Genomic DNA, 22,863 nt, shown 5'->3' on the forward strand with positions numbered 1-22,863 from the left:
GCACAAAACACAAAAGCTGATGATTAAAATGTAGTTGACACAATCCCTCAATCTGTCCATTTTTTGAGACGCCTAAAATCATACATGCTCGACATGAGCGACCATGTGGACCCTTGCACCGTAATGACATGTAAAGAGCTTCTTTAATAGCTGCAAGCATTTCTCGCTCTGTAAAATTTTTGTGCAAGAAATAAAATGAACTTTGTCTAACGACTGATAAAGTTAACAAATCGTCTTAACGCGAAGAACAGACAGTGAAAAGCTCTCATAAGCAGCCCCAAAGACACAACGTGGCTGTGCTGCGGCGCAGGCCACATGACACACGCTGGCCCAAAACTCACTGACCTCACTTAAAAATTTCGTTAAGTAACGTTACATAGTTACACAAAAACTCAGCACGTATATACACAAAAATACTTAAGTTTAACTCGCGACTTTCTCTGATAAAAGTATTCGTCTGATAGCACTGCTAACTATGCTGGCTAGCTAATAGTAAACCCAAATCTACGAATACTTCTGCAAAACACATCACTCTAACAACATAACAAATATGCTTACCTTAAAAATGGCATAGCCAGCGGCAGTTTCAAATAGCACCAACATTTTGATGGTTTTTCTTGCTCTAAATAAAGTTCACTGCCTCGCTCCCCGCATTGAAAGCCTTCCGCTGCAAGGAGTCGCTTTCCACGAGGTGCACACGGGGACAGTGTGCGCGTGCGCAGTACTACCAAAGAAATGTGCGCATGTGAAATATCGTCTAAACTAGAGGAATCTTATGCTGTTTTCAAGACCGCGTTTACAGACTTTTCACTTAAATAACCAGCTCCTAACTGTTAATGTACAGATTTTCCGCTCTGTGTGTTTATAATGTATATATTATTATATTTTGGTTTAAAGTTGAATAATATTCACAGTCCAACTTAAAAATGGTTGTTTTCAAACACTGTTTAGGTACTATTTGAATCCTTAGTGAATCTTTCGTAAAAATATCGTAAACAGATAACATCTCTATCTTTGGCACAGTACATGCCTCCCCACGTTTCACCGAAGTATCCAACAATATCCTCATCGAAGGCGAATGGAACGAATCAGAAAGAGCGTGGTGAGAAAAACAACACCGTTTGGTCACCGACTCAGCGTCATGGGAAGTCCCGCCCCTTTTCCAATGACGCCAACGGCGCCGTGTTGTGAGTCTGCTGGTAGCAAAACCTCACATTACTGCACATTACAGTTCGTTACTTAAATCAAGCGATCGTGATCTTAAGAAGGGCTGTACATTGCGGAATATCATGTCAGACACGGTGAGTTTAAACCTGTTTCACAGAATCGAACTTGTTTGTGAGAGGAAAGGAGAAAGACGGACTTGTGGAAAATGAAAATAAGAGGGCCCATCTTTTTTTTAGCCTGTCTGTGTTTTCATTGTTTTCTGTTTGGTTGGTGTGTGGTTTTGATGGTGTTTTTTAAGTGTTTTGTTCCGCATGTTGTCGTTGGTTTCTACACTATTCCCCGTTTACTGTGTTTCTTTACTTGAAAAATATGCGAATATCTTTTTCAAATCTTTCACTTAGCCTAGATGCTAGTTAGCAGCTCTGGGCGCTGAAAGCAAAGTTCATATTGGCTTGAGCTGATGCACATCTGAGCCACTATTCCTGCATTCATTTTAGATCATTTAACTAGGTAAATTGGACATGTTGGTCTTGTGGTCGTATTATCAGTCCTCTATTCTTTACTGTAGTAGGCTAGTTGTATGTGTTTATAGTCAAAGCACCAAAACACTGCTCATTACAGTTTCTTTCACCATAGACTGAAGATGTCATCGAAATACTGAGCAAACAAACTGCATCAGGCTTTAAAATCAAAAAATTAAAATCAGATCTATTTTATAATATAATATATCCAAGAAATGTTTTACTGAATCCACTTCTAGAATAAGTATGACAGTCATTACCTTGCATTCATTGGAAACAGAACAAGATGTCATACAGAATCTAATGGCTCTCGTTTTGTTTACTAGGAGACCAAGCCCTCAAGTGATGGAGGCGAGAAGAAAGATGGAGAATATATTAAACTGAAAGTGATCGTCAGGTAAATGGAGGTGTTTTCTAGTTCACCGTGAAATTCGGGTTATCGGATCACAATTTGGCCATTCTGGCAAATCACCGTGAGATTTAATTCCCTTTTGCAGGACAACAGTGAAATTCACTTCAAAGTGAAGATGACTACACATTTAAAGAAGCTGAAGGAATCCTACAGTCAGAGACAGGTGAGTCATCGCTAGCATGTATTTGCTCAGATTTTTTCTTGTTTATAAATTATAAATAAATCTCAATTATAAATTTGAGAATATCAGTGCACGTGAAGAACATGTGAGAGACTGTACTATATACTGAATATGGTGTAATATAGTGCAATATGGATGAATACTTTATGGGTGGGGACTTGAAAAGAGTGATAATGATGGTAATGTATGTTTTTATCAAATGTATAGTATAGCCAACATTATTCTACTTAATAGCATGTCATGCTGCTATTCTGAAAATACAATTTTCTGAAAGATTGTATTTGTGACAGTATTATTTTGTAACATAATTTGAATTTAAAATATTAAAAATGTATGCTGTATGCAACGTATGCATATTTAACTTGTTTGATTTATTGTATTTGTGATGTTTTTATTTTGTAACTTCCCTTATTTTTATTTTTTTTTTTTTTTTTTTTTTCTTTATTCCTCTAATTTTTTTTCCAAGGGTTCGGGGGCTTTTGAGGCCCTTAACATGCTTAAAAAGTCTTGAAAATTGGCACACACCTTGGAATCTGCGGCCATTAGGGCCGGGCAGAGACTGATATACGGGCGTGGCACAGGGGCTCTACAGCGCCCCCTGGAATGTTGAGGGCCATATATCATCCATACTTGCGCGTATACATATGAAACTCAGTACACATGTAGATCTCATCAAACCAAACAACTTTCGCACTGTATGTCATAAGCTCCGCCCAACAGGAAGTTGGCTATTTAGCGTTTTGTGAAAAACACATTCTCTGGAATTTGATATACTCCTCTGAGGAACTCCACCCGTTTGCCACAAAACTCGGTGAACATGATCTCAAGACATTGGGGATGCTAAATTGCGAAGATATTTTTGATATCTCGAACGGTTTGTTCGTGGCGAGGCGTTGAAATTATGGCGAGAAATGAGAAACAGGAAATGTCTAATAACATCAACATACATTCCTTGATTTTGATCAAACTTCATCAGTTTGTTCGTTGTATGATGCCGATCACATAGATGTGACTATTAGGAGTCAAAGTTATAGCGCCACCAACTGGCAGCAGGAAGTGTGTCATTTTCAAAATGCTTTGAATTCAGCATCTTATTTTTACTCGATTTGCTTCAAACTGCATCAGAATAATGACAAAACACGGCCGATGTAAATCTGTTGTGGGGATATTGATATCTAATATAGTGTTGCCATGGCAACGTGTCAAACTTGAATATTCTTTTCTGGGGATTTTGAGGCAGATAACATGCTCAGAATTACATGAAACTTAAAACACATATCAGTATTAATGATAGCTAGACAATGGAAAAAGCACATGAAAGGGCGTGGAGGAGGCACTCTATAGCGCCACCTTTTGTCAAAAGTGAGGGGGTTGGTTTTAGCTACAGACACCAAACTCGGTACATTAAATTATTCTTATCAAGACGGACAACTTTCTAATTCACAGTCATCAGCTACGATGAACAGGAAGTCCGTTTATATTGATTTGAATATGGATTTTTGGAAAAATATAGCTGTGAATTAATGCATACTGCTCAGAGGATAATTACAGTATACACACCAAACTTTGTCTACATGATGCCAAAACATTGAGGAACTTAAATTGCGAATGGATTTAGGATAGCTTGAACGGTTTTGCCGTAGTGATTTATTGAAATAACAGTAAAAAGTAAACATAAATTGTCTTATATTTCTTAAAGTGCAGCTTCCAAACACTTCAAAACCATTTTTCATACAGAGAACGTATCATTCTGAGGAAAAATGCATAGTTTCATGACTTTACAACACTGTATGGATAACATAAAATTAAAAAAAACTGTCAGACATCTGATCTCACTCTGAGGCCCACTCTCTCTGTGTGAGTGAAGGGAGGGGGAGGGGAGGGGGAGGGGGGGGGTTGGCTGACAGAGAGAGAGAGACAGAGAGAGACAGAGAGAGAGTTAACATCTCTTTTATCATCAGAAAAAAAGAAAATCAGTAATTGTGTGTTGTTGTTTTTTCTTTTCATCATTACAGCTTAAGAAATCTCTTAGGCATTATCTTTTTCTGTCAGTTTTAGGGACAAAAAAAAAATGGATTATACACATGGATTTTTTTTATGCTGCAAATAATAATTTGAAACTCATTTGATACTGACCTATGACAGACATCCTGTGACATGACATTTATCTGAATTTACACAATCTCATGGATGTAACAGTAAAACAGTTCAGCTCACAGATGAAGACTAAGCTGTAATGCAGTCAAAAATATTTTACAAATGCTTATAGATCAATAAAATCATTAAAAATGCTTTTTCACCGAGTGCAAAATAATTAGTCACACTGATATTCTGGTGATATTTTTTTCCAAGCACATTTTACCAATTCCAAATCACATCAATCTTAATAAATACTATACATTTGTTATTTAATCATTTATGAGTGATATATAATTGTCCTTGAAGGCTGGAAGTGAAAAACTCCTTATATTCAGGAGTGCTGAATTATTAGGCATGTTTTCTTGCCATGCATTGGCCATAGAGCTCATTGTAGCGGTGCCTCAGGTGTTGAAATAGATTTTGTTATACATTATACAGGTTCACACGTACTCCGTCTGCAGTGCGTATACAGTATGTGTATGCGGTACAGAAGCAGCAGCGAGAGCGAGTTATTGTAATGCGAAAGCACATTAAATAATGCGCGAGCGCGAATCTCTCTGTTGGCACGCTTAAAACCAGACACGCGTGCTCAGATACATGCTGATTTCGTTCAGTGCGCGCACTTTAAACGAGTTTCCTCTGCTCAAACTGTGTCCTGTGCACTCACAAACTCTCTATGCTCATGCACTAGATACTCATTCTTTTCGCACCTTTCTATTTCTAACCTTTTCTGTTCACATCTTTTACCGTGTGCAGTGTGAACGCTCTGATCCATTAACATGGGCTCGGAAAAAATACGCATTACAGACAGAGTGTGTGAACCTGGAGTTACGTAGACATATGCCCAGTGTATTCTGTTCTCACGCTCCATTTAGCCGCGCTTCATTCTGACCGGTTCAGAGAGCAACACCAAACGTGCAGTGTGTAATACCAATCATGGCCACCACTAGATGGCGCTTTAGGATTACTTTTAAATAATTGTTGTAGAAACGTGTAAAGAGCATTTAAATCATTTATAAAAATCTTTCAAAGATAAAATTATACGTATTTTAAAAAGCTAATGAATTTTACTGGTAATATAATTTTATATAATCATTTCAAAAATGTTTATAGCTCATTAAAATTATTTTTAAAAATGGTTATAGATCATGAAATGTGTTGGCAACAATTTATAATAAGCTCTCTTTGGTTTAAATTAAAACATGCATTAACTAACATGAACTAACAATGAACAATCTATTTATGTTAGTTAATCCTATCATTAAAAATACTAATATTCATGTTATTTTCACAGTACATAAACTAATCTTAAAAATAAAACTGTAACCCCCCTGTCCCAGTCAGCATTTTTTGTCCAATGGTCATGTCTTAATTTTGCAATTTCTGTATTGCAATAGTTTTGAATATTTCTCATGGGGATTTAATAATTTTTGCCTTTTCAGTCTGAGTTACAACTCTTTTTTGGCTCATTTCATCTGTAAAAAAAAAAAAAAACTAATAATTCTGCACACCTGATTATAAGGAGATTTTCTCTTCCAGCCTTCATGGACAATTATATATCGGCTCATAAATGATTAAAACACAAAATTAATGGTAGTTATTAAGATTGATGTCGTTAGGAATTGGTAAAAGGTGCTTAGAAAATAATCACAATATCAACATGCCTAATAATTATGCACGCGGTGTAAATCAATAAAGGTCTCAGTAACACTTCATAATAAAGTCTCATGTGTTAACAATAGTAAATACATTAACTAACATGAACAATATATTTTCACATAATTTATTAATGTTTGTTGATATTAGTTCACAGTGCATTAACTAATATTAACAGATTATTTTTTTTTAAATTTTTAAGTTTTAAATATTAACTGACATTGACATGCTATAAAATTATTGTTCATGTTCATTAGTATAGTCCATGTTAATAACTGAAACCTTATTAAAAAGTGTTACTAAAGTTTTATATATTGTTCTGTGTGGGTGTCTTTCATAGTCTTGATGGTTTGGATTAACCATTTAATTGCCGAATCCTAATATAAAACCAGACTGCCAGAGAGTTACTGTAAATGCATGTGCCCGGTGGGCACAGTTTTCCTGATGCCACAGGGGCGGCGTTTGCACTGATGGCTTGAGCCCGCCATCGCTGCTTGCAGCTATATTATGGTTTTGTAGTTAGTTGATTTGCATGTTCTACAGTACCTAGCTACAATATTGCAGCAATAATTTGGCAACATAATAGCATACATAGTTAGAATAAACACATGCGTATTAACAGTTGGAATTAAAACCATTTATTAGATGTTCAGTATAGTTTAAAAAAAGGCTGAAGATATGATTTTGGAAAAGTATGACATTTTGAAATGTAAAAATGTACTGCAGTAGACATGAAAATATGCTGCAGCTAAATGGTTATTTTTGCTGACATAAATTGAAATATTATAAGCTGGTTATTGATATTGTCCAGCCTCTCAGAGGTGTTTTCGGTCTGTTGACATTGTTTGTTTTTGTATTTTATGCAGGGTGTACCCATGAACTCTCTAAGGTTTCTTTTTTGAGGACAGAGAATTGCAGACAACCAAACCCCCAAAGAGGTACAGTACACACTTCCATGAGTAAAACGAAAATTCTCTTTTGTTTTTGATGTCAAAGCCATGCATCCAATCAAACTCCGTGGCATAAATCATTGATAGAAGCTAGCCATATTATGCAGATTCCAACATGGACAGGTGTGTGACATGCACCATCCACCATGTACAAAACTATGTGACATGAAAAAAACCCTCGACTAAAAGGGTTTATTTGAAATTAAACTTGGTATGCTGTTGGGCCTATGTAGCTCTTATTATATAATACTAACTATAATGATATTTGTATTGACACTTATATGATAAACACTATCACATGTAAAATATGGGTGCTAAAATACTAATTCATTATTATATTTATTACAAAATGGATTAAAAAAATGTCTATTTCAGACAAATGTTGTTCGTGAACTTTCTTTTTATCAAATAATCTTAAAAGTGTGTCAGAGTCAAAAAAAATAGTATCATTAACTGATTTTTATACTCCATGTAAATGTAGCTAATTTCTGTTCTGTAACTGAATGAAAACAAACACAAACTACTTGACAAAACAACAGGAGCCCAGAATGCTGCACTGGTCTTCTCACATTATCAACGGTGCTCTTTGGAACTTTAGAGGTAAATATCAAACTGAAAAGATGAATTACTCCAAGGCACTCGTAGTAACAATAAAAAGACTTTAATTAACTGGGCTGAATCATTAAAATAATTAAAAAAGGTAGATCTATGCATTTCAGCTTCAAATCCTTCTTCAGGATACAAATCAATTGTTACAATTAGTAAATCACTGGTTAATTAGTGGTTAAAACATACAAACAATTTTTTTTTTTTTTTCATTAGTTCACCAAAAATGAAAATCCGCTAAAAATGTACTCACTCTCAGGCCATCCTAGATGTAGATGAGTTTGTTTCTTCATTTGAACAGATTAGGATCTCTTGCTCACTAATGGATCCTCTGCAGTGAATGGGTACCATCAGAATGAAAGTCCAAACAGCTGATAAAAACATCACAATAATGCACAAATAATTCGCACAGCTGAGTCCACCAATTAACATATTAAAGGGATACTCCACCCCAAAATTAAAATTTTGTCATTAATCACTTACCCTCATGTCGTTCCAAACCCGTAAAATCTTCGTTCATCTTCGGAACACAATTTAAGATATTTTGGATGAAAACCGGGAGGCTTGTGACTGTCCCATAGACTGCCAAGTAAGTTACACTGTCAAGGTTCAGAAAAGTATGAAAAGCATCGTCAGAATTCTCCATCTACCATCAGTGATTCAACCGTAATGTTATGAAGCGACGAGAATACTTTTTGTACAAGAAGAAAACAAAAATAACAACTTTATTCAACAATTTGTCTCTGTGTCACTCCACATCAATGTAGCGCCATTTTGGCGAATCTGAGCTGTACACAGGAAGCTTACACTCTTCTGTGTCAGCCGCGCCACAAGGATACGCTGTTTTCTTTCAAATCAAAGCATAAATAAACGTATAAAAAACATATCCTTGTTTCGCCAAAAGTTCCAAAAAGCTGCATGATGTTTGTATCCGCTATTTGAACTCCTATTTTGACGGCACCCATTCACTACATTAGTGAGCAAGTGATGTCATGCTACATTTCTCCAGATCTATTCCGATAAATAGATTAACTTATTCATATTCAGATGAACCTATTAACATCTTTCACATCCCATTTTGATTCACATCAAATTAAAGTGTTGGGTGAATTATTCCCTTAAGTTTGCTACAAGATAATGCATTACAGCAGCATTTATCAGCTGCTTTAAGCAAAAAATTTAAGCTACATTTAGCTGTACAAGAGCATAAAGAATTGACTCAAAGCCGCTCCTGCTCACAGTATCTCTCTCTTTTATCTCTGTTTCAGCTGGGAATGGAAGATGAGGATGTGATCGAGGTGTATCAGGAACAGACCGGTGGCTGTCGGAATGACTAGACTCTATATTTTTATCTTAATTTTGTATGTATGACATGTATTTCATCTGTTTCCTTTTGCTGACACCTCAAAGGGAAGCAGAAAAACCATCTGGATCAAATAGATAATCTGTCAGGGCTGCTGTGTTTGAAGGAGTTGGGTGGAACTACAATAGAAAAGGTTTTTCTAGCCATGTCTCACGTTCACTCTTTGCTAACTCATCCCTGCCTTCATACGCTGTTTTTTGTTAAGGATTCTGGTCACGTTCTGCAATGACACATGTAACATGTTGTGCCCTGAGCTGATTGAGAACGGTCTGTTTATCTGTACAGTACTGCTAAAAACCTTTAGATTATGCTGTTATATTCGATCAACAAATCAAGACGAATTTTGGATACCACCTTTGGTTCTTGCATTGTTTTTGCATTTATAAGTAATGAAGGCATTGTTCAGTTAGTTGGCCATCATTACGTGTTCTGTAAGTCCTTAGCTTTCCTTAGACACTTTTTACACATTTAATTGTTTTTGGCTCATTTTATGCTAGTGAACACACCTGCCATACTGTAATAGAAACCCTTTGAGTATTTTACATTCTGGGATGCTTATTTATATGCAGTTGTTGTCTGGTATTACAGAAGTTTAAAATGTTTCTTCGTTCTTCTTGCATGTGTGCAACAACTGTGTACAGTTGTATGTTATATAGGCACACTATGAATCGCAAGAGGGAGGTCATTGTATTGTGTTTTGCATGGTTTTGTCTAATGTATTAGAATTTGTACCCCTGTCTGAATATGTGTTGTCACCTTCTCTTCTACCTGGTCTTGGATATTTGGCTCCCTTTTAGCCACAATAATTGATTTCAAAACCTGAAAATAATGGGTAACTATGTTGTTTGATTAGTACTCAGGGGCGTCATTCACATACACAGAATAAATACAGCAACAGTGTCACTGTACTCATGTTCCTTTTCTTACACTTTTATATTTTTTAATTTTCTGCGAGAAGGGAGGGGAAATTTGGTCCAGATGGTTTTGTGGATATAGAAGAGTTATGACTTTGCTTTTGTCTTGTTTTTTAAATAAAATGTGTCATAAAACAGTTTGTGGTAACTTGTGTTTTTGCCAATCTAATAGGAAATGTTTTCTTATAGGGGATATTCCATTTATGAACACTAGATGGCAGCAACACTTTTGCAGCAAATCTTAGATAACTGAGATTGATAAATAAATACATATAACCTTAATTAATAATTGGAAATATTAGTTACAGCAAATTAGATATAAAATGCAATATGTCATTTTCTTTCCACGCTTTTGTCATTTTAAAATCAGACCAAGACCAATTTAAGGATGGTATCTGTACAAAATTATATATAATATAATAATAATAAACAAAGAAATTTAAAACAAAATAAGTAGTGTTTAAAAGTGCTATGTAACAAAATGTATTAACACTTCCCCTTAGGAAAAACAATATTATGTTATTTTGTTGAGTTTTTTCCAATTCAATGTGTCCTTTTTGGTAGTACAAAAAATATACAATTAAATTTTGTCATATTAAAATTAAATTAAATTAAATATATATAATCACATGAAATTATTTACAATTTAAAAAAATAATAATCTGACCTTACAAAGTAAAAATAAGCTTTTTGTCTCCCAGCTTGTCATGGTACACACAAAAAAGAACAGTAATATTAATATTAATCAAAATATGATGTATGATGTTTGTGACTATATTGTGGCTGCATGTGGTTGAAGATTCTGATTTGATCAAAGGAGGAAGAATTTGAGAACCAATGCTTTAATGCAGTGTCATTCTCTAAAGCAATTACTTTGAGGATCTGTGTTATTATGGGATTGATTCAGTTTGGCTGATTTTGTCATGTATGGATGCATAAAAAACTGTCTGGAACTACTTAACATTGTGATCATTCTAGTGTTAATTCTACATAACGGATTGAAATTCCTAGTGTGGTTGGAGAGAGGGCCTTACTGTGCTGTACTGAATTTTTTTTTATTTTAAGTGTGTGATTTAAGTGTCTGATATTAAAGCAGGAGGAAAAGACAGTGTGTGTGTGTGTGTGTTGAAACGGAGGGGTCTGAGAGTGAAACATGGCGTTGGAAAAACAGCAATGGGTGGATAAAGTGATGAAAAAGAGAACGAGAGAGAGATGAGACAAAAGCAAGAGGGATGGAATGAGGTTCTTGGAAAGTAAGTGTAATGTTGATGTGGTGCTACTAGGGATCCTAATAAAACAAGGTTGTTTTTTTCCCTTTGAGATTAAGTGGTTTTTCAAAGTTTCACCTTCAGATCAAAGAGTTTTCATGCATCATTACCTTAGACTTAGACTTTTTGATTTTCTGTACTCAAAAAGTGCGTTAAACGTATCACACCAATGCATTGCATTGTATTAGTGTTTAAACATAATGCATAGAATGCATATGAATAATGTGTGTGCTGGTTGTTAGGCACAAACTGTTGCTGTGGGGGCCTCCGCTATAGCCGAACCCCAACGGTATGATCCAATTTCTGTGCCTGGGATACAGCACCTCCGAAACCCTAAACATTACCAGATGAGGCCTCGCAAAAAATGGAGGGGGCTGGCGTGTGTTTATTGAGGGGGGAAGGGTGCAGATCACCTATGAGTTCCCATTTTCGTTAAGTTTAGCTTGCATGTGAAGGAAGTATATGTCTGTGTTGCATATGTACATTTTAAAAGGAACATATAACGAGGAACATTTTCTTGGTCTATTTGAGTAAAAGAGTTGTACTATGAAAGCATCCTGTAACTTTTAGAGCTCCTCCCTAGTTCCTAAAGACCATACATTCAGCTAATCTGCAAAAACAGCTTGTTCTTTATCTCTGGAAGTCAGACAGATGAGTATATTCATGCACATTTACACGCAATTCCTATTTGGGGTTCAGAAACTTGGTCCAGAAAGTATGGTTACATAATAATGTTCCTAACACCAGAAAAACTAATAATTAGAGCGAATTGTATGAAAAGTCTACCAAACATAGTGCTAGAAGCTGCATTAGGAAATAGCTTACGGTTATTTTAACAAGGCCTCTGTTGTGATTATTTCATGTACATTCATTCAAGCAGATGTTTGATCCAAAGTGACTAAAATGACAGTTTGTGTAGTAAATTGTGAAACTGTCACGACACAATATAGATTTTAAAATGAAATATAAGCTTTTATATAAAAGGCAAAAAGAAAAAAAAATAGCTAACGTTAATTGGCGCGAAATGTCTCTCCCACAATCGGGCGCCAGACTGTACACAACTGGTGTAAGAGAGCTTATATTGTGTATAGCTAATCAAAAACTGCTAATCTGCGTTTTACTTTCGAGAAAATACTCAGACAAAGTGACTCGAATCGTTCATGAACGACTTATCGACAGTACGTGTTTGGTGCATGCGCACTAATATTATGATGGCGCAATACTCCACCTGACCTAAACAGGGCAGCACTGAGTTGTTTTATTATACCCAAAACAGAAAACGTGAAGGGTCACAGAGGATGCAAAATTATCTGGTGCAAAAAACATTGACCAACCCTATAATTGGACTTTAGGGGACAAAATAAAATAATAAACTTATCAGTCCTTTAAGGGTGCAGATAACAGACCTGATACACAGAGAGAAAAAGTGTAGCACAAATACTCGCTGATCTTTACTGTGGGAAACTGAACTGAACTGGGGGAAATATTATGTATCAAGAAGGAATGTTTCCCTGGGCAGCCCCACCGTCAACTTCCTTTTCATATTTCTATCAAGGAGAGAGTACAGAATAGACATCAGATACCTAAACCATCAAGGTGATTGCGGGAGACAGCTCTTTACACAGGTAAACATTGTTAACACCTTGAAAAACATAGGTTATAGCTTTGTTTGGGCCTGAGTATCGATACAAATTCAGGTAATTGTATCTCAAGGGATTGAAAGACTGTTCCCATAAAGGGTGTGCAGTTACCTGGGAAAACATGTTTCTTTCAGGAGGTGGAAGGCACCTGGGACACACAAAAGGTAACAGATTTCCACAAAAAAAGTACTCAGATGCTCATCACAGATGTAGCTGTTGGCTTGGCTGTGGGTGACCATAAATTGTCAAGGTGTGGCCATATTCAGGGGACCTGTGGGCTCTTTTGTGAACTGGTGTGGTGTGTAAACAGAGCTTGGTTTAGCATCTTGTATAAGATAAATTCAGACATGCTTCTTGTGTCGGATTGCACACTTTTGTTCAGAGAAAACCTGTGCAAATACATCCGAATTTGCCCTTAAACTGACTTTTGCACTAATACATGGGGTGATTCTCAGGAGACGGTGGTATTTGAGGCTTCACTGTTACTGTTGAACTTTCAATAAATCATTTTGTTTTTCACTTTGGGGCCAAAGTGTCATAGCCCTAACCAGCCGTACACGCAATAAAAGGTTATAACCACCCAAATATTTTGATTAGTGGTCAACAAATATTACTTTTTGAAAAAAAAAAAATTCTGTATTGTGATGTGCATACAATTTTGGATTATCGAAAGTAAAACAACTTGAATTTGTGGTCAAATATTTTTTCAGACGAAACACATGCATGGATGAATCATTCTCAGTAAGCTTCGTAACATGCATTTAAAAAAATTAATTTTAATTTCATTCCGACTTTAATGCACATTTCTTAAACTGTTATTCTGGGTCCTAAATTATGATTATTGTCTTTTAAAGTGCCAATATTTATCATTACTAGCTTTAAGCCCAACCCTAAAGTGCTGCATTTTATTTTAGCCTCATAACTCTAGTTTCAAATTTATAATTTTAATAGATATCTGAGTAAATTATGATACTATCACTGTTTGGTGTGCCTTGTATGAAGTCACACATTATAATTTTAATAACCAATGACGTTCATCTCTCAAAATATGTTTGATGTCAACCCTTCTAAAGGGTTGTTTTTGGTGTTGAATATTACAGTAATGCAAAAAATGTAATCAAAAACGGTCTTATCTAGCAAATATCATTGTCAAACACATTATTTACAGTTAGTATTCTTGTGCCAAGAACACCATTTCTTCCCAGAAAAGGGCTGAAACTATTGAGCTTGACAAGCCAATGTGTACACATTATGAAATATTGATAAAGACTTTAGGAGAAAATGTACCTCTGTTTGAAACTATGTGGTCATTTTATAATGTATGTTCCCCAAATGAAGTCACAAAGATCACACACCAGAATTTTTAAAAGGGGAAATGTCACAGCAAAACAGGATTGAGTGCCAGGAAAAAATTACACTGTAAAAATATATATATTTTTTTTACAATATAAAATTATTGGAGTATGTTTTACAAGAAAATACCATTTCAGATTTTGTATTTCTAGTTTCACATTTAATGCAATGTGTTACTTGCCATTTCTTGCCGGCCACGTTGTTCATATGTTTATTACGTCACGTCTGGATTGTTGTAACTCCTTGTTTGGATGTTCATAATGTTGTATCCTATCTGTGTACACTTGTATATTTCTGTGTTCATGTTTTCCATTTACCTAATATGTAAAGTGTACTTGGGTACTTGAAAGGCACTATACAAATAAAATAATACGTATTATTATTTTGGCATAATTTTTTTTGTTAGTTTTTACTAGCTATTTCTAAGTGAAAATTGTTTCTACAACACTTTTTTTACTGTAAAAACTTAATTTATGAAATAATGTGACTAATTATACATTATATAAATATAATGTTAAATAATGTGTAATTTGCCTTAAGAATGCCCCATATCTTACTTCAGTAAAACCACTGCTGTTATGTTACAAACATATATGTGTGTGCGCGTTTATGGGCTGCAAGCAAATCATACAGTGACAGTTTACACTGTTGTAAAAATTCCATAAACCCAACTGTCAATCCAAGTGATGGACATTTCTTGGCTGTACACGCTGTGAATTTTACACACTTCACATCCCCTGAGGCATTGAGTGCCAACACACCCAATCAGACACTGGGGTGCATGTACCCACACAAACAATCATATTACACTGGAAAAACAACCGCATGATCTAGAGTTACTTTATGAATATTTTTGTTCATTTTGTTTCTGAACATTATTGTTCAAAATACAGATTAAAAACATGTTTTACAAAGGCAATTTGTAGTATTATGGCTCACTGCCATGCAATCATAATCCTGTACCATTTGGACACGGATGAAACATGGTATTCCAGATACCTAATACAAGAATTCTGGATCCTTCCTTCTCAAAATCATTTGTGCTATATCTATTCTCAAATATACTGTAACCCACCCACCCCCATCACCTTCCAAATGCCCTTACAGAGAAACATCCCCCACTCTTTGGAAAAAAAAAACAGGAGAAGGGAACGTGGGATGGGGCGTTTCCCTCACCCTAAAGAATGAAGCAGTATCCAGTTTCATTTGGAGATGAAGGGAAGAGATCTTATGCTTTGGTGCATCTCTGGGCTTCCTGTTGTCCCAGAGGCAGGGTGGCAAACTTCACACCATTCGTGATTATATCCTGTTTTTGTAGGCCACTTTTATCTTTCTTTCAGTCTTAGAAGAAATGTTTACTTTTTCACCATTATAGTTACCCTTGATTCGTTTGTTCACCCTTATTCTGTCGTTGTCCTTGCTTCTCCCCTCTTAGATTAATGCCACAGACCGAAAGCATTCATGGACTCGAGACACATGGAGGGCTACTGTTGTTGAAGTAAATTATGCGGCTATCAGTTTCAACAACTTGCTAACAACTTTTTTGGGGGAAATATCAAAGTGTCGTCAGGGCATCGACACGAGTCACCATTTGTGCAAACAAAATCAAGCCAAAGCAGCTTTTAAAAATCTAATCACTTTATTAAGTGAAATTGAAAAAAAGCCTTAAACAAAATTCATCTGCTTAAATACATCAAACATCTTTTGACAGAAATGTGATATTTACAAATAACGAAATATGGTAACATTTCCTCCTGTACATACTTCTTGGCTAGACATTTTTAATCCTGTAAGTCACTTTCACATCGCTAAGGCCTTTAAAATGGCAGAATTATTAAATTACTTCATGAGACCTGGCTGATATGGCAACATGGATGAATAAGCAACTCACGACCACAGAACATTAAATTTAACTTGTTCTAAAATCTAAATAAATGGCCATGTGCAGCCAAATACTAAAATATGTAATCTATGAGAAAATGACCAAAAATGTGGTAAAAAACAAAAGAGACATTCATTCAACAACAGGAATTAATCAGTACTGCAAGGCACAAGACTAAATTGCAGACATTTTTGGCCGCCACGGGGTGAAGAAAACGTGGCTCCTGATAACCGAAGTCATCATTAAAGTGATAAGAGTTCTGCCATCTTTTCCATTAAAATCATTAGTTGGGTTTCCAAGGCTTGAAGTTTAAAAAACATTTTGAGATTTAGTCCATTGGAGAAATGCATGTTCTTTGGAGTTGTGCTTTTTTAAAAGTGTTGGCAAAGTCTGGGCACTTTATAAATGAGAAAAGCATTATGCTGGGCTCACACAGCAGTGTCTTCTACCATCAGCATGGTTTAACGTAGTATGTGTGACCTGATCGCAGTTTGCGTTTCTTTTCAATATTGTCCTGTATTTCTCACAAAGTTCAGTTTACACTGTCGTCTCACCCTGGTTGTTGCCAAGCCGCTTGTAAAATTTGCGCCATGACTGTAGAGTTTTTCCAGACCAAATCCAGAATCCTGACGTGATTCCTACGATCATAGTCATGAGGTACTTGATCATAAACACGGTGAAATCTGGCGTCATTGGCGCAAAGTTGTTGGCTGGGCACGGCACGGCAAAACGCTTGCACGTCTGCATGTGCCAGGTTTTTTCCCACTGCTCACGGAATGCTTGTTCGTAGAAGTAACACGCAATGACGATAGTAGCTGGAACGGTTGTAGAGGACGCTGAAAAACACCGATACGCACCATCAGCTTCTCCAGCTTTTTCTGTCTTGGTGCCATCATGCTTCATAATGGTACGGATTCGGAACAACGAGACAAATCCAGCCAGAAGAAAAGACGTCCCGATGAAGAGGTAAACGAACAAGGGGGCGAGGACAAATCCACGTAAGGGCGTCAACATTATAGATGCCCCACATAACATACGCCGGTCAGAAGGTCGCCATCCACTTGTCCCAAGGCGAGGATGGTGATGGTCTTCACAGCGGGGACGGCCCACGCTGCCAGGTGGAAATATTGAGAATTGGCTTCGATTGCTTCATGGCCCCATTTCATTCCAGCAGAAAGGAACCATGTGAGAGACAGGATCACCCACCAGATTGAGCTGGCCATGCCGAAGAAATACAAGATCATGAAGAGAATGGTGCAACCTTCTTTTTTAGTCCCTTGAGCCACAGTCCTATAAGCATCATCCTTGAACTTGTCAATGCAGGACCACCTTATCCTCCAGCATAAACCCAGCCGCATAAGCCACTGCCACCATAAGTAACACCCGGAGAGGAAGATGATGGGGCGTTCCGGGTAACGGAACCGGCGCATATCCACAAGGTAAGTGAGGACCGTGAACAGGGTACTCACGCAGCACAGGATTGACCAGATTCCCACCCAGAGCCGACCGAATCTGACCTCTTCCTCCTTGAAGTACATCAGGCCATGCGGCTGTTTTTGCTCACAAGGGGCGCCGCAGTTTTTCGCCCCTAAAAACTGATAATTGAGGTAGGAAGGGACTGTGAGTTGAAGGGGGCAAGTGAAAGCCTGACCGTGGCGTGGCACCATGCGGCATGCGTGGAGTGAAGGGGTCTGGTATATAAGGGCGTGGGGTCTGTCGTCGGGGATGTCGGGGTCTGATTTGTTCTGTCCCACACAGATCTCTCCTGCTCCGTGAACTGGAAAGTTCTCACAGCGGAGTCGTTCAGGCCACTGGAAGCCGAACTTGTTCATGAGGGCCTCGCACCCTTGTCTCGCACGCTCACACACAGAGAGCGACAGGGAGGTATTGCTTGTTCCAGAAACCGTACACACCGGCGCATACATGGAACAGAGGAAAAACTTCAAATCTTGAGAACACTGAACTTTGACCAGGGGGTAGAAACTGGTGCACCTCCAGTCCTGCGTCCCTCCTGGTTGGTGTGTCCCAGGAGGTTTGGCATGATAGTTTGGTTATACTGGATGTCTGTGCACAAGGGGATAGATATGGGTTGGCAGAACCCGTGCTCTGGAACAGAGATACCCTTCTCTCCATGATACTGGGTGGAAGACAGTCCAAGCAAGAAGTGTTGTGATGAATAAGAGGCATGTACTGACTTCCCGTAACGCCATCATTGATTGCCTGGAAAACAAAGAAATGTGGATTATTTTATTTTTTATTAGTTTCTTACAACTAGTAGTTATTTTACTAGTATTAGGTAATCCAATAGTGCTTAGTATCTTTTAAGAATTTCACTGAAAAATCATGAGTTACTATTTCTTTTCTAAAACTACTCTATTCAATTAGTCACTATCCAAGTAGTGGGCAAAGCAATTGTTCTTTTGTTACTGGAAGTGTATCAACTACTAATATATATCAGCTGTTCACTTCAGACAAGGATATTTGTTTCTAGTATTGTACTAGCATCTCTTCCAGTTTTCTTAGTACTAACTGAACAGTTACACCTTTCTAATAACTAACCTCACTAGAACAATTTTTAATTGTAATTATAAAAGTAGCCATTCTGACTAATCATAACATATGACAGTATAAAGCAAGTGTAACTAGTGAACAAAACTAGTAAGCAACTAGTTAAAGACAACCACATTAGAATTCAATCGCAAAAATTTCTATTGGTTTCCAGAAACAATGGGAAACTTAAATTGTCAGTATAAGGTTAATGACTCTCAGGAAATGTATAAACTACTAGAATGCAATTATTTAGTTCTAGTGAATAATTGGATAAAACACTAGTCACACTATTGGAAGAATAGTCTCTAATGAACAATTATAAATAAAATTGAGAAAGATACAAGTCACTATCGGATTACATACAAGAAAATTAAACAAAACATAAAATGTATAGAAGCTGTAAGTTATTTATATATACATATATATATATTAAAAAGTTCCCGAAAAATCGTTTTTGCTTTATATATATATATATATATATATATATATATATATATATATATATATATATATACTTTTATACTTATATACTTTTAAACAAAGGAATTATTCACAGACTAAAACCAAGTCTTGAGATTAAATCTATCTACACACATAAAACTCTATAAAGAGACTTAAACTTCATCCACTGTCGCATAAAACCCGAACACAAACACATGTAAGTTACAGAATGTTCTTGTTCTGCTACAATGGGATATTCCTCCAATCCGATCTGGAGCTCCAGACGTGTCCGATACCTCGTAGGCTACACGGCGAATCACAAACTATCCTTCAGCTCAGAGTTTTGCGTTCAGGTATTCATGACCCCTTTTTTTTCGAGACTACTCCACATATTTCATCATTCAGAATCCCCAAACATCTGCCTCCTTTTGAGCTCGGCCCTCCTTTCCCTTACAACACAATATAAGAAACTTTCTCCGCCACTCCTGTTGAATCTGCAGCTCTGTCTCTGTAAAGTTGATACGCTGACTCCACATTGCAGCACAGTGATAAACGGTTTCAAGCAGCCCTTCATTCACGGTCCCTAAGCGCTTCTCCGCGGGGCGCCTTGGAAACCTCCTACCTTCCCACCAATGTGAACAGATGCGTTTTTCTTAACCGCGCGCGTTCCTTATTGGATCGGAAGGAATATTTTAGAAAAGGGTGGATTGTCGTGTACTACTTCTCCTAAAAGTAATTTTCTAATTTATTTTTAAATGTGATGAATATATATTGGAATCTTGGGACCAAACTGAACGAGTGTAATAAAGTGAATAAACGTTACTTTGTGTTGCTAAGGTGATTTAGAATGTCTTGGTCATGTTTGAAGGACAATCTTTTTTTAGTGATCTTGGGTTCGAGTGCAGAACCTTAGAAATAGATGTTTGTGCAGTAAAACTAAGGATTTATAGCAGAGACTCCCCCCCCCCACCCCCCCCCTCACCCCCCAACTGACCCCCCCCCCCCTCCCACCCCCCCGCCCCCCCACCCCCACCACGTTTCTGCACTAGATAATATGCCACATAAGATCAAAAGCCATTTGGTGATGAAGTGGGGAGCTGGACTGAATTATTATTCTCAAAACAAATCTAAGAGAGCCCTTCAAACTTGTGAAAAAGTTTAAGGCAGGTAGATTTGTAAACTGAAAATTGGGAAGAAACGCCTGTGGCATGTGTATTTATGATTAATGAGGACATCTGTTTTATGAGATAATCGACTGGACAAGTATTGGAAACATAGGCCAAATAGTGGCATTGTTCCGCCATATTTATAGTGATGTTTGCAGCTCAGAAGATGTGTGGCTAACGCGCAATGGTATGTGAGTCTTGTAGTGATTTATACAGCCAGAGACGCAATCTGATGACGAAAACTAGGACAAGTGCAATCGGGAGACACACTGCAAAAAACCACTTTGCAATTTTTTTGGTTCACCTTTAATTTGAAACAAGCACAGAACAATGTGGCTGTTCGCGGCAAGCGAAATGGTGAAATTTGATAGCAAGCCGAGTCTAAAATAAAACCTAATCAATGATTTTAAAGATATGTTTATAACTATGGTCTGTCTTTTTGCTTATAACACATCTCTGCAGAAAGATTTTGGATCCCAAGTCTGGATACAAAACATTTGTCTCTCCGCTTTCACATTAAACAGTATATTTATCCATTCTGTCAGCATTCCTGTATCTATTGCTGAATTAATTACGCACATACTCAGTATTTGACCAGACCTCCCAATATCACTTTAAAATGATCCGGGAAGATCCTTTGGGCTAGCAGCAGTTTGGACTCAGGGATGGACTCACATCTGAAAGAAAGTCTCAAAGAAAAGAAAACAGATTAGGTGAGAGCAGAGAAGAGCAGAGCAGTTTGTACTCTTCATGTTTTAAATAGAGGAGAGCAAAGTGCTTTTTGGCAGATCTTTTAATAAAAGATGACATTTTGTAGTCTTTGTGAAGCTAGTAACTGTTTTTGATATTACACCATTGCTATAAGAAGCAATATATCAGGAATCCCAGGTTGAAAAGAACTCAGATTAATTCAGCTAAAATCTGGCAACCTAATTACTGCAAATGCTTATTTCTTTCTTTCGCAATTCTTTCCTCTCACACACTCTGGACAACAATGTGTCATTCCTAACCACTGTATTTGTGGCGGTCATGGTGGGCCATAAGAACGCCTTTGGTTTTCTTTGGGTGTAAGAGAGGTGAGGATACATCTGTTAGCCTAAAAATAACAAACTAATGAAATTTATAGAATAGTGAAATTATTATCTGTAACCGAACGAAGACAATCTAAGCTTAGAAAAAATGGTTTCTTATGCTAAGGCACAAAAAAAAAAAGCTATGTAGAGTAATCCAGTTTCAACATATGGTTCTCTTTTCCTGGATATGAGTTTTGGCTTTTTTATTTTACTATTGACATGCTCTCTTCAGGTCCTCATTACATTAGTAACGTACTGTATGTATGCAGATCTGCATTGCTTTGACCATTCTCTGTATTTCCCACCTTCTTTGCACACCATGATTGGTTGATTTACAATGCCTGCACGCTATTTGTTAAAATACTTTCAGTCATTATCTTCTAAAGTATGAAACCAACTATGAAAAACAAGCCAAAACCATTTTTTTCTATGGACATGTTTGGATGCTATGAATCCGTAAAGAGAGTATCAGTTGCACCCATATTAGACATCCTTCTACAACTTGAGTTCTAATACTGTCTCACACTCCACTTAAATGATGCATATGTGTTCCAGTGTGAAAATGGTTGTAACATATAACCTAGTCTGACTCCAGATTATAGCTTAGAGACCTGTTCATTGTCATTCCATGGAGGGCCAACAAATTAGGAGTCAAGTGTGCGAGCGAAAATGTGAAACTACGATACTTTACATTTTCTGAAGCGAAAACGAATGCTTGCCCATGCAACCTCTTTTTTGTGTTTTAAGCTTGTTGCTAAGTGCGTTTCTAGAGTGTTTGATTACTGACCCAAATCATCAAAAGCGAATGCGGGACCATCCCAACGTTCTGTGATATTCAGGGGCTAGTATGGGGTCTTGGTCTCACCATCATTAGACATCTACGACTGAAATTAATATGTTTGTAATTTTTCATAGAAGCTAAAAAACCCTAAATAGATTACTTACCACATAAAGGTGGCGTAATGGATTTAACATTGCATTAAATATAACTTTACTACTGTAAAATACTGTCAACTGTTTTTATTTTCTGCTTGTAAATTAATTATGAATTACCAGAATAATTTACTCTGAAATAACAGAGGAACGGAACATTTTAAGAAGCATGACGCATCACATATGATTATATTTTGAATATATCACCGGATTATTCTTCTCCTTTTGTTATCCGTAATGTACATTAGGCTATTTGGTGTTACATTTCAGTTATTTAGTATAAATGTTTTTGAATAATTTTAGCAATCATGTATGTTGCCCTGATGGTGTGTTTCTTATCCTGTCTGTCCTTATCTTTTGTTCTGTCCATGTTTAGGGGAGAAGGCCATTAATGATAAACTCTGAATTCAATCTATGTGAGCTTGTTCTATTTTACCGCCTGTTATTATTATGGTGTTATATTATATTTTAAGGGTAGAAATAGATTGGTATAACTTAATGTAAATATATGCTTATAAGTTGTACACCAGTGTAAAATACACAGGCTTTCCCATTAATAAACAGAAAGCACTGTCAGCATGTTTATTTGTACGATAAATTTCTGGCAACCACAGCTGCCACTTTTCTGTGTAAATTTATCGGTATATT

General features: G+C 36.8%; 1 protein-coding gene and 1 pseudogene across 1 annotated transcript; one reads left to right on the forward strand and one right to left on the reverse strand.

Moving 5' to 3' along the window:
- The first annotated feature begins 955 nt into the window (after positions 1 to 955).
- Positions 956 to 10,046, forward strand: LOC109089032 (small ubiquitin-related modifier 1). The gene is given in 5 exon segments (XM_042754951.1): positions 956 to 1,301; positions 2,015 to 2,080; positions 2,186 to 2,263; positions 6,943 to 7,014; positions 8,901 to 10,046. Coding segments are annotated over 5 exon segments (297 nt in total). The 5' UTR covers positions 956 to 1,289; the 3' UTR covers positions 8,970 to 10,046.
- Positions 10,047 to 16,034: 5,988 nt separating this feature from the next.
- LOC122144227 lies at positions 16,035 to 18,267 on the reverse strand (annotated as a pseudogene).
- Positions 18,268 to 22,863: the final 4,596 nt, after the last annotated feature.

Source organism: Cyprinus carpio, unplaced genomic scaffold (assembly GCF_018340385.1).
Source record: "Cyprinus carpio isolate SPL01 unplaced genomic scaffold, ASM1834038v1 S000006624, whole genome shotgun sequence".
In the NCBI taxonomy this organism is placed as follows: Eukaryota; Metazoa; Chordata; class Actinopteri; order Cypriniformes; family Cyprinidae; genus Cyprinus; species Cyprinus carpio.